At 40.6% G+C, this 12,453-nt stretch overlaps 2 protein-coding genes and 1 long non-coding RNA gene across 4 annotated transcripts in view; 2 read left to right on the top strand and 1 right to left on the bottom strand.

Annotated features, from left to right (window-relative positions):
- Positions 1-1,783: 1,783 nt before the first annotated feature.
- Positions 1,784-4,827, bottom strand: LOC125763648 (uncharacterized). The gene is made up of 2 exons (XR_007418387.1): positions 4,487-4,827; positions 1,784-3,605 (listed from the first exon to the last, which is right to left on the bottom strand). It is a non-coding gene; the product is annotated as an uncharacterized LOC125763648 (long non-coding RNA).
- Positions 4,828-6,464: 1,637 nt separating this feature from the next.
- The window catches only part of LOC125763475 (zinc finger protein 391-like), a 223,971-nt gene continuing 217,982 nt past the window's right edge, over positions 6,465-12,453 (top strand). For both annotated transcript variants that reach the window (XM_049426712.1, XM_049426710.1), the window contains exon 1: positions 6,465-6,625. In XM_049426712.1, coding sequence (XP_049282669.1) covers positions 6,555-6,625 — 71 coding nt within the window. In that variant the 5' untranslated portion in view covers positions 6,465-6,554. The remainder of the gene's footprint in view (positions 6,626-12,453) is intronic.
- On the top strand, positions 8,479-12,412 carry LOC125763447 (uncharacterized). Its single transcript, XM_049426660.1, has 3 exons — positions 8,479-8,680; positions 8,741-8,810; positions 8,888-12,412. The coding sequence occupies exons 1-3, from the start codon at positions 8,628-8,630 to the stop codon at positions 10,448-10,450; spliced, it is 1,686 nt and encodes a 561-aa protein (XP_049282617.1). The 5' UTR covers positions 8,479-8,627; the 3' UTR covers positions 10,451-12,412.

Here is a 12,453-nt window from a genome sequence, read left to right as displayed (position 1 = left end):
AGAAACCAAATCTTTTTTTGTATAATTATTAAACTTGTGGTTAAGGTTTTGTTTTTCGTTTCACCGCGAACACCGTGTGTGCGTGTCTCTGTGTGTATGCTGTGGCAGCATCGTGGAAACGGCACTTATTTAATAGCCAAAACATTAATTAATTAGTAATAATTTACACACGCGTACACGTACATTGTTGTCTTATTTTCTTTCCACTTTTCCTTCATCTTTATCTGCAAAGATGCTGCAACTGTCGTTCAGCTTCATTTTCATCCTTTTCTCATTCGCCTATTATGTATCAGCCTGTGTAATAGAGATAGTTAGGTAGTTAGTAGTGCTCAGGCAAAAAAAAAACCGAACAGTCCACAATCGTATCGTTGTGCACCGGTATTTGGTGCTTTGTAATGTATGTACGGACTTCTATTGTGTAGTGTGGTGTATCGACGGGAATTTAACGGATAGAAAATGTAATACAAAACGTGTAGTGAACGAGTAACACCTTTGCACACCTTTGGGAGTGGGGACATCTAGATTGTAAAGCAGGTCAAAACCCGTGGCAGCGCAACTACTAAAAATGCCTCCAGACGAAAAATAAAGAATAAAAGCAGACGACACGGCATCGCGAACGTTAAACAAACACAAAAACTTTATGTAAAAAAGATTTAAAAATGTGTTAGTGCTTTTGGAGTTTTTGGGGCAAATAATAAACAGCAAAACGCTCGTTTCTTCGTGTGATTACCAATGCAGAGAAATCCTTCGGGTGTTTGACCGTGATTGGATAATGATGATGTATAGAAAAGAAAACAAACAAAAAAAATGTAATGCGTCCCGTGGTGCGATATGATTTATAAAGGGAAAAAGAAACCATAAACAAAAGAAATGTGGGATAAGAGAAATATTAAATGTGCCAGTTTATAGAAAAATGTAAAATGAAAAAAAGGAAGATAAAAAAAACACATACACAAAAAACGAAAGTAGAAACATTCGAAACAAAGCGCAAAAACGCATAAAAAAAGCTGCAACTGTTAACGAAACGTGCGATTTGTGGGAAGATGTGCAAGAGAGAGAGAAAGAGTGTAAATCAATACGCACTCTCGATGTGAAAGAAGAGACCGAGAAGAAGAAAAAACAAAAAAAAGAGATGTGAAAAAGTCTATTAGTAAAACAAAAAAGATATGAAGCGAAATTTGGTTTAACAAAAAAAGCGAGAGATAGAAGAAAGAGAAAGAAAAAGAGGAAAAACTTAACTATATATTATATACACTAGGTACTTATATATGAATATATATTATATACAACAGAAGAAGATAATGAAAAGAGGAAAATGTACACGAGAAGAAAGAGGAGTAAAGTATCCCTGTTCGGTTTTGGTTTGCGCAATCGGCATCCACGTTGTTTCCCCGTCCAACCATTCAACCAGCCTCCCCTCTGATTGTTCCTTTTTCTTTTCCGCTGCGAAGGATAAAGTTCAGTTTTCCAACATAAGCTTCTGTTCTTTAAATCAAAAGCACTTTTACTTGACCTTTTCCCCAACGCTTCTCACTAGAAATAGCGTCTTGCTGCTGCTTTTGTTGGAGTTATGTGGTTTGTACGAACGAAAGCGTTCAATAGTCCATAAAACTTTTTCACCCACAAAACAACAAAGCCAAAACTCCTTAACCCGCCAAACAAACAAAAAAAAACAAGAATAGACCGTTTAGTTAATGCGTTTTCTCCGGGTTCTTATATTCTTCACTCTTTCTCCCTAATATCCTAATGCGCCGTCCGGTTCCGGTGTTCATTTTCGGTACACTTTCAAAACTTATCCTTCTTGACCGTACTGCCCTTATTCAGGTTTTGCCCATTCGCCAGCGGGAAAGCAGGGAAAATCAAGTCCACATCTAATTTCTTATCCGATGATTCTTTGCTCCTTCTTCTTCGACTACTTCTGTATGGTTCTATTATTTGTTTACTTTGAAATTTGATAAGAATAAACTTTTTCTTCGGCAGAAACTCGTGAAATCACAAAACTGAAAACAAGAAGAATGGAATTGTGTTTTTGTGTGTTTTTTTTGTTCAGTAAAAAGAATGAAGCATTCGAAAGTAGTAGAAATTGGGACATGGGAAAGGAAAAAGGTTCCCCTATTCGTATTCGTAACTAACCCTCATCGTTTCAAAAGTGTCGAACCAAATGTACGTTCAATGGGTTCGGAATCGGAGGAAGGTACGGTTCGGTTCCTTGTTTGAGAATCAGAAGATGTGACGTGCTCATCGTGCTTGACTAAAATTTCTTCATTGCCATTCGAGAAAACCGTGTCGTGTCTGTGTCTACCGACCACATCTTCGTCCAGCCGGATCCCACGGTGCCGCTGGTGATAAATGATGCCGCAGCGTTTGCTCTGGCGCGCGTGCTGTCCCGGATCGGATATTGAAACTATCTATTATTCTTCAATTAGCCCTGACACTAGGCGTTGGCCCAAACTGTCACTAGTCGACTAGTCGAAGACATTGGGGACGCTAAAGGCATACGGACGGCCCGACGGATATCATCCTTCCGAGGAAGCAACCGACAAGACAGCGCATCGACCTGGAGAGAGAAGTATTCATTTGCATAATCACTAAATTAGTTCACCAATGGACTGTTATTGCTTCTTCGTGTTTTCTACACGATGCTTTCAACTGCTGCTTGAGATGCTGGCCGGCCCCCGATAGTGATGGGGCGATGACGACGATGGCGATCCTTCCGTTGTCTCCCGTACTAGAAACAAGGCGAGTTGATAGCTTCCTTGACGCGTGGAAGCTTCAGGACAGTACCAGCTTTCGCACCAGTAATTGCTCTCTGGCCACGCCATTATTATGAGTGCTTTATAGGATCTAACGTTGACATGGTCCTTCGAGCAGCCTTTCCCGAAGGTGGTGAACTTTTAATTACTCTCGTTCGTTCGTTCGTTCGGTCGCTTCCCCATGCTACCGTGAACATTTAAAACAAAACGCGGAACATCCCGAACGAGCAAGAAAGCTCAGCAAAAGTGGCACCAAACTCTGTGTGCGGATGGTTCTGCGGAATTTGTTTACAAGCACCAACGAATGCCTAATTGCTTTGTCTTCCAGTTTTGCATAAGAATACGGGAAATGGAGCATTCACTTCTCAGCCGCTTCCTGCCCGTACGATTGAAGGTTTGGTAATGTTTATTTTGATTGGATTAAAACCAGATCGAAAAAGCGACAGAGCGTATCCTTCAAAGTGGCCAAAAGATGGTAATGAAATGAACCAGTTCGGGTAAAATTAGTTTTGCCGTTTGTCGTTTTCCGCTGTTTAATCATTCATGGGTTTTTTGGTGACATTTTTTTTCGAGAAAGAAAGACATTTAATGAATATTGTCAGCATTTTGCAAAATAGCTTTTAGCGATATTTAAAACACTTTCCTATTGTTCAATTTTACGTCAAATTGTCTTGCCAAAAAAAAAAAGAACGAAAACATTTCTTCCCAAGACTTTTCCTGGAGGGAAGTAATGTTCACTGTCCATTTTCGCACTAAACGTCGACAGCTTCAGTTTGAAATCTCTTACCACCACCAAAAAAAAACATCCCGAAAAGCGAATACCCATAGCCACTTGATGCTTTGTTTTATCGCCTGTCATTAGAGATGTGCAAAGTGAGTAAGAGTGAGATAGTGAGTTGAAACATTGTAGTGAACGAGTTTCGTTCACTCATCACGATGAGTTTTAGCGACTCTTTTTTCACTTACTCACTCATGAGTGTAAACATGTAGCCGTGGTGAGTCGAGTTGCTAAAAGAGTAAATACGTGAGTTGAAACGAAAATGAGTTGAAACAAAAATGAGTTGAAACGAAAATGAGTTGAAACAAAAATGAGTTGAAACGAAAATGAGTTGAAACAAAAATGAGTTGAAACAAAAATGAGTTGAAACGAAAATGAGTTGAAACAAAAACGAGTTGAAATGAAACGTTTGATATACATGAGTTGAAACGCAATACATGTGTACAATATACTTGTACCCAAACTAGCCAAATGAATATACTTCTCGCTCTGCCTAACTATCAAACATGCATAAGCGAACAAGCGGGCTAGACTGATCGGCATTGACATGAAACGGGATACTTATTCGGATATTTATTATCCTACTCACTCATGAGTATATTCATTTGGCTAGTTTGGGTATGGTACACATGTTTTCCGTTTCAACTCATGTATATCAAACGATTGGTTTCAACTCATTTTCGTTTCAACTCATTTTTGTTTCAACTCATTTTCGTTTCAACTCATTTTTGTTTCAACTCATTTTCGTTTCAACTCATTTTCGTTTCAACTCACGTATTTACTCTTTTAGCAACTCGACTCACCACGGCTACATGCTTACACTCATGAGTGAGTAAAATGACCGAACCGGGTTTTTTTATGACTCCGAAATGAGTCGATAAACGAGCTGACTCCTTATACCGACTCGTTCACTCTGAGTTGACTCACTGAAAAGAGTCGTTATTCTCATCTCTACCTGTCATGTGAGATAATTTCAGCCATTTTGAGACATTTTAATGATCTTTTTTATGTTGCAGATGCTCCCCCATTTTCTGGAAATGGATTGTGTCCGTGGTGTGATGGCGAGTGCCCGATTAAGGACACGCTTTCCCCCCTCTGATGGTGCAGTTCCATCACAGCTACATTGTTGGGACCACGATTAATGACTCCGAGGTGCGGTACTGCAGGACACACTTCAACCGGCTAAAAACGGTACAAGCGTATCGTTCAAGAGTAATTGCTTCCTTTTTCGGGGAGCTTTAATGCTTGTACCGAAAAGTGGACGATTTTAAAGCGGCATGGCTTTCGTATCCATACCAGTGGCGGCCATTGGAATTTTGGTAGCAGTAGAAACTCGTTTTTTCTAGCCACGGCACACTCACCAACAAGGTGGTATGGGAAAAAGGTTCCCCTTTTTTAACTAACTCATTGCCACATGATCAAACCAATGCACTGGTTTGAATTGAACATTATTCCTCTCTCAACGCGGAGCGAAGTGTGTGTGAGGGAATGAGATGCGAAAGATCAGCTCGGGCGGCCGCTTTGGCAATTATACATAGTTGTGTAGGTGCATCGTGATAACGAAGCAGACGAGATAATGATCGTGAGATAACGAGAAATTCTGATCAGTAGCGATCGGGCAGCAATTCGGGTGAGTTATGAAAAATAGCTCTCGGTACATAGGCAAACAATTTTGCACGCGTTTTGTTTTTTATTGTGCCAAAAAATGTGATTTCCTTTCTTTGATGATAAAAATAATGGTTAGTTAATCAAATTGTATGTTAATGTGATGCTAAACAATGAAAATTTGTGTTGCACGCGTTCAAATTGATGCCGGCGTCGGCTTGGCTTGGGTTGGCGAATGATCCCGTGTTAGTAAGTGTAAGTGAGAGAAGAATATGAAAGAACTTTGGCAAAAGTAAAGGGGCCGAAAACTCCCAAACAGTATTATCTTACAAAAGCAAATGCAAAATTAGCATCCCTCTTTGTATTTTAAATCAATTTGATTTGTATTTTAAATTATCAAGCTTAAAAAATGATTAAGCCAAGCGAATGACGCTGTTAAGGAAGCTGTGTTGAGGTAGTGTGTGTGCCATCGTATGAACTCTTTTGGGATAAGCCATCAATCCGGTTTCGGATCTATCGGTATCATGGTGATAGTACGTGACAATGTACGTTCTTGCGTTCTTACTCCAACGTTGAAGTCATCATTGTGTGTGAGAGTAAGAAAATGTACCAGCAGTGCGTGTACTATCCGTATACTAAGCTTGTGTGTATGTTGTGCAGTGCTTTTTGCCAACGAGTTTTATGATAACTCGTGTGGTGTTTGTTCTTTTTCTCGCAATCTTAGCTTCGGCTAGTTAATAAAATTTAAAATAATTTAAAAAAATGTATGTGTTGTGGAAATGAAAGCTCTCATCTTTGGGCAGTAAAAAAGGAAGTGTTTGTGTTTTTTTTTTTGGTGAAAAAAGTGTCTATTTTGTCTATTTGTATTTCTTAATTAGCTAATTGCTTATTGTGTGAAATTGTGTTATGAAAAATGTGGCCATTTCAGGCGAAAGTTGTGTTTTAAATGTGCCCAAAGTGTAAAGGTGCCTTTGTGCACAGAAAAAAGGATGTGTTTTTTTGTTTTTTTTTGATGAAAAAAAGTTATGCGCCAAAAATTTCCCAGCGAGCTTATTGTTTATTGTGTGAATTTGTGATTCGATTATTGCGTGATTAATGTGATCTTTTTTGGCCGGTTTTGTGTTTCAAATGTTCCAAAATGTTTTTTTTTTAATTCAAGTGTATATGTTAAAGAAAAAAGCCAATATAAAAAAAATGCAAATGTAAGTAGTTTTTTAGTGAAAAAAGTTAAGTCTAGAGAAGGAGCTAATTGCTCATTGCGTGAGTTCGTTTTTTTGGAAAATGTGGCCATCGCAGGCAAGAGTGCTGTTTGAAATGTGCCAAAGCCAAATTGCAGTGAATATGTGAAAATTAAAATAAAATGGCAGTGCGTAAAGGCAGAGGAGCCCCGGAAGAAGCAAGTTCGTCTTCCATAGTGAATGTTTTTCCTTGGTTTTTTAAAAGTAAAGAGCCTTCGTACAAACCTATCCTGCGTGCGCCGTTTACCCGGGTAAGTAAACCACATTAAGTTTATAACATAAACAGTGATACAAAATGATAGCCTTTCAAAAACAAAAATTTGCCACAAAGCTCAAGCCTTCTCCCGGTCAGCAGTTTTCTGTTGGAAAGGACCCAACCCCCTTCCCCCATTAGCTATTCTCCCTAGGGTCTCGATGGGACATGATCCGCCACTGTTCAAGAGTAATGTTTTTCTCCTTGGGGAGCTTTGATATTTGTACCAAAAAATGGTCGATTTTAAAGCGACATGATGTCCGCATCCTTACATAACTTGTAGACCGCTGTTGTCTCGTAAAATCGCTTCCGTTGCAAATGCCATTAAAAAGAGATGCATCGACGAATGACTGTGGCTGATGAATTATTGAACCACATAATCAGCCTGCTCCATCAAACACTGATGGCCAACATTTTGTTGGCCATTGTTTCAGTTCGGTGCTTACGGATAGCAACTTACGGCGATGGCGTTCGCCTATGGCCGCGAACTTCCCATTTTCTGGTTGATGAATATTTCATGCTTAAGCAACGTAACGTACAGATTCTGGTGCAGAAAGTGGTTCCCCATTGGGCTGCGACGGATGGCACCGAATGGGGAGGGGATTAAAACAAAAAAGTAGTACCCATTGGGAAGAGCTTTCCGAGCAATAACTTGTGGCCATTTTGCTACACCGCCGGCGGAGCAAACCAACTGGGCAGGAGCAGGACTGATGATCGAATGTCGTGACGGAACGTCATTAGGGTTCCGATGGACACACGAAGCGCAAAGATGCAACCGAACGCAATTAATGTGGCCCTCCTGCCAGTAGTTTGCCATCCATGGATCGCCAACGACTATTAGCGAGGACATTCATCGTCGTCCTCGTACGTTTGCTGGAGCTACAAAGGAAAGCCGTCGATACTTTACTCTCTCGATGGCTAGTAGCAGTGCGTCGCACGAATGGCTGCTGGCCTGCGATGGCCACCCATGCATCGGTACCGGAATTGGGCTGCATCGATTTATCAACTGCGGTACTGCCGAGATGGGAAAGTTCGTTGCTGCAGCTAAATGGGCTCACGTTAAATAAAGTGAGTAATCAATAAATGTTTCATTACAAGACCCATTTTTCCAACTGGGAGAGTTGAAGTAATTGGTCAAACAGTAGGGAAATCGACCAGAAAGAAGGCTAGGTTTGCCGCTATTTTTATTTGTTCTTTTAACTTTTTTTCTGTCATTAGTCGATGGATGGAAATGTGTTTGTTCAATCGTCTGTAACCATAATGGAAGGATTCGGTGCATCACATTTCAAAACTTTTTAAATGCAATTTGTATTTTATTCGTTTACAACCTATACTTTGTGTTTCTCTTTTACATCAGTGCCCCAATAAGTCTCAAACCGTACAGCAAATTTATCACAAAATGTATGCAAAACATAATTAAAACATGTCCCAAGCCATATTAAACCTTGCGGCGAAAATATGCTTCAAATGCAGCACATCAATGAATCGCACAAATTGAATGACTTTTAAAAGCTGGCTGTTGAGAGAACTGTTTGTTCAAAGTAATAAAACCGATAGATTATGGATCGAAATGAGAAGCGATATTAATTTTCCAGCTGATGTTTATTTTTCCATTTCGTTTGCCATTCGTTACCAGTTTTACAATGTTGCTGCGCATATTTTTGTCGTCGTATCAAATCATTTGATTTCGAAAGAATCGCTTGCATACACAGCAATTTCGACCGAAGTTTGTTGGAATTTTATTTTCCACATTTTCCTGAACATCATTGGATGACAAACATTTAAGCGCGACTTTACGAGCGATCGTATCGCACGACGCACGACGCTTAACAACACGCTGGTAGCGCCCTCTAGCGGCAAATTCCGAAGCGTTTTGACGTTCACGGAAAAAAAGCGGTTTACCATTTCAAAACATTGTTTACGAATGGTGGAACGGTAGCGTCCGTTTCTGCGGTAGGGCATATTTTTCTATCTTTAAAACAAGTGTTTTTCATTCAAAAATGAATCGTGAGGAAGCGAAACCGAAGCGAGACCGTGAGATGGAAAGTTTAAAGTAAGTAAATCGAGGAAGGAATCCATTTAAAACGATGCTAAACAATGTTCTTACTCACAGTGATGGAAGCATTTTACCCGACGATAAGGAACTCGCCAATCGTTATATAGAATGGAAAAACTTATTTGATGTACGTATACAGCTCAGCTGGGTAAAGATCCGTGAACGGGAAGTGTAATTCGGTGTATTTTGCTACTTCCTTCATAGAAATACAACAAACCAAATGAGGACGAGGATGGTATGGCAATCGATGATGCGATTCAGAGGTATGCAGAAGCGGATGGTAACGACCAAAAATATACGCAGCTAGAGGAAGCATTGGAATGCAGCACGGACGATGACGACAAAGCTTGCAGTAAGAGCGATTATGCTGCGTTGAAGAATCAATTGACTTCTGCTGTGAAGAAACGAAACACTGAGTGGAAAAACAACGGCATGGAAGAGATCTTCAACAGCAATTTTTCTCTCGGCGTTGATTACGTGCAAAAGTGGTTGGCGGATCATGAGCACGGTACCGCCAAGCAGGTGACACAGGAACGAGAAACACGTTTCACGGAGTACAATGGCAAGTCACAGATGGATGTGACCCATCGGGAGAACATTTCTATACTGAACGACACCGACAGGAAACAGCTAACGTCGGAACATTGTTCCAACTATGAATTTTGCGACAACGATCAAAGAAGAGTAATCGTACATCAGGTAGAAAAGACAACCATTTCTTCGTTCATCACGGTGGATCCATCTCAATCCAATGGAACTGGTGGTACGATCCCAAAGTTGCCTATGAACAGCTTTTTCGGAAACGTTTTCACACCTTTTAAGTACCCCCATACTGTTGAAAAACGTAAACCATTAACAAATGGCAAATTTAGTGCTGTAAAACAGCTCCACGGACGAACTACAGCTAATAACAGTATTTTCGACAGTGGAACGCTGATTAGTTTGATGGAAAACTCGTTGAAAATAGTGCCAAAATCTTGCGTTGCAAATGATGTGCGGAAAAAATCTCAAAAACCTTACCGAAAGCGTCGGGTGCATTTTAAACAGTCTAAAACTAAGCGCCAAATTGTTAGTGATTCATCTGAAAGTTCTGATTCGGAAACATCATCCAAAGCAGACGACTCAGAAGAAGAATTGCAACCAAATATCTCCAAACTACCGTGCAGTATGCCTGTCCGTGTGAACAGTAAGGAACAATCCATTCGTTGCATATCGTTACTGTCCGAATCTAGTGATAATTCACTGTGCGAAACGAAAGTGGACCCTCCATCGCCACCAACAGGCACCACCTTAAGGAATGATTCAACTTATACCGATAAAGGTAACGAGAAACTTTCGAAAGATATTCGCGAATCCGCGCCTACACAAACCGGACAGAAATATCCGATGCCGGCCAACTATCGCCAAATGTTAGCCGTTAATGGGCGCTGTCGGTACAAAACGGACGGCACCATTATTTATCGTCCCAAACCAATACACGCGGGATTGCCAAAGGATGCTGAAAAAATCGTAATCCAAACCCAAGACCTGGATCTTAGTGGTATCAAATCCAACGATCGTCGCAAAAAGTTCGCTAACTTTTCGTGCCAAGCGCATCCAAACTCGGTGCTCGTGTACTACATGAGCGATTCGGACGATGAACTGTTTGATGCGCTACCGGTGCGTGATTCGGACGAGGATTCATCGGAAGACGACGATCCTATACTCTCCTATAAACCGCAGCTGTGCATACTGACCTTTTTCAACGATGGAAAGCAGACGGGCTAATTTACAACAATCGCATTCGTGCCCGATTGTAGGCGACAGTTTTAAAGTTAGGGTGAATTTGAATGTGTCATGTTACAAATTGCAATTTATATGCGTTAAACGTTAAAGTAACTTCTATGATTTAAGACTTTAAAGTAGGACAATCGTAATACTTCCCTATAGTCTTATGTACAACGAAGATTGTATGTATTTTCACAGGAGCGCAATAGAACTTTATCAAAAAGCAGCCTACCCACCTGTCCCTATAATTATCATCAAACGGCCGTAGGAAAGAAAAGCTGTTGCCAACCCCTAAAGAAATAGCGAACAAAAAAAACATGGTGTAACAACATTTAATTGCATCACGAGACAGACCGCCAGTTTCTAACGTTACCGAAAGTTTTACCGTTTTTGCAAAATTATGCTCGCTGCGTGTATTATAAAGTAACAGCTCGGTGGAAGTTAATCTTTCGTGATTTATGACGAACTTCCCGCACGGTTGTGTCTGCTGCAGCAGCTTCCATCCGCACATTACCAGCACCTGGGGATGGTTGAAATATGCGGGAGATAAATGGAAATGTTTTTCTGGCAGCTTCCAAAACAAAACACAAAGGACACACTTTTGCACAAATTTCCCTGTTTCTAACATAAAGTTAGACTGTTTTTTTTTGCGAAATTTTAAAAATTGTTTTCAAATCAAACTTTCAGGTAGATTTCATTTCACAACGTGCACCACGGATGCATTCCAATGTGCCATATTTGTTATGGTTATAGGTACACTCGATACTCGGTACTAGTGCGGCCTGTCGGTTTCGATAAAAGGCGGGCTATAGGGCGAGGTTTAGGGTTTAACGGATTTGGTATCGGTATCCGCAATCGGACGTGTAAGCTGCAGGCCGTGTGGAATTTGATTTAGAGCATGTACAACATGTAATGTTTGCAATCTGTGCTGTTCGATTGGTTGGTATGCTTGTATGCTCACCCATCCCTCCAAAAACCTCCACCCTATCGCCCCTTTTCGGCCGGTTGATGGTTGTCGACCGATTTACATGTTCATTCCGGGTTCGGTGCGTTGTAGCAATGGGATTGTGTCCAGTGAAATGGGGACTGGTAAGGAAATAGCAATCAATTTTTGATGGAAAATAACAAACGTAGCGTTCTATTGGTAGCACATCCACATTTAATTTAGCATTATTGGTTGATATACAATATATTGAGAGCTTTGAAACAGAAAGGCTCACAGAAAGAATGGTGATTTAGATTTTTTTTTTGATTGTGAAAATATTTCAATTACGTCCTGTTGATACCCGATTAGTATCATTTAAATACTTTTAAGAGCAAAAAAAACACACTTGTGTTAAAAACATATAATTTGTTATTTAAACTAATATCCTGTATCCTAATATTATCTCTATTTTGTAGCCTTTATGTGCAATTTGTTTCGAGGCGAATTGGTGTGCTGTAGGTCGTAACTTACAATTCTGCAAGGATTTTCGCACAGGACGTTGTAAATCATCCGTAATCGATTGCTGCTGCAAGGATTATTACATACGACTTAACCAACGATTGGAACTGTCGGTTTCCGCACGAATCGATTTCGTTGTCTTCCTTGGACGTCCTTACGGTGAACGAGAACGTTGGCACATACTGCCCCAACTCGTAATGTTCATTTCGGTATTTGACTTACTGCACCGATTCTATAAGCGGAGAGGTTGGGGTGGGCAATGATCTCATTCTTCCGCACGCAATCGGTGTCCATAGCGCAAGGCATTAATTTATCACGACAAAATGATAAATGAAGCTAATGCCAACGCACCCGTAAGGGTGTACTTGGGTGTACCGGGGTACCCTGGAGAGCCCGATATAACACGATAACAACATATCGATCCTGCTGGTATTTTAACCTACAGCCAACAGCAGCTGGGGAATAGTAAATGGAAGAAAAACTAGGTCAATGAAGGCATGGACCCCGCAGGGAAGGATCCATACTGAAAACACCCGAAGTCCTGAAGAGAATAAGTCCA

The sequence above is a fragment of the Anopheles funestus genome, chromosome 2RL (assembly GCF_943734845.2).
Source record: "Anopheles funestus chromosome 2RL, idAnoFuneDA-416_04, whole genome shotgun sequence".
Taxonomy (NCBI): Eukaryota; Metazoa; Arthropoda; class Insecta; order Diptera; family Culicidae; genus Anopheles; species Anopheles funestus.
Note: the sequence above shows the minus strand (reverse complement) of the source record. Positions and strands in the feature narration are given on the sequence as shown.

Bases quoted from the DNA above. Each gene is read 5' to 3' on its own strand.
- LOC125763447 (XM_049426660.1), top strand. From the start codon at position 8,628: ATGAATCGTGAGGAAGCGAAACCGAAGCGAGACCGTGAGATGGAAAGT. The intron at 8,681-8,740 runs GTAAGTAAATCG...TCTTACTCACAG, and splicing joins CGTGAGATGGAAAGTTTAAA to TGATGGAAGCATTTTACCCG. The intron at 8,811-8,887 runs GTACGTATACAG...CTTCCTTCATAG, and splicing joins AATGGAAAAACTTATTTGAT to AAATACAACAAACCAAATGA.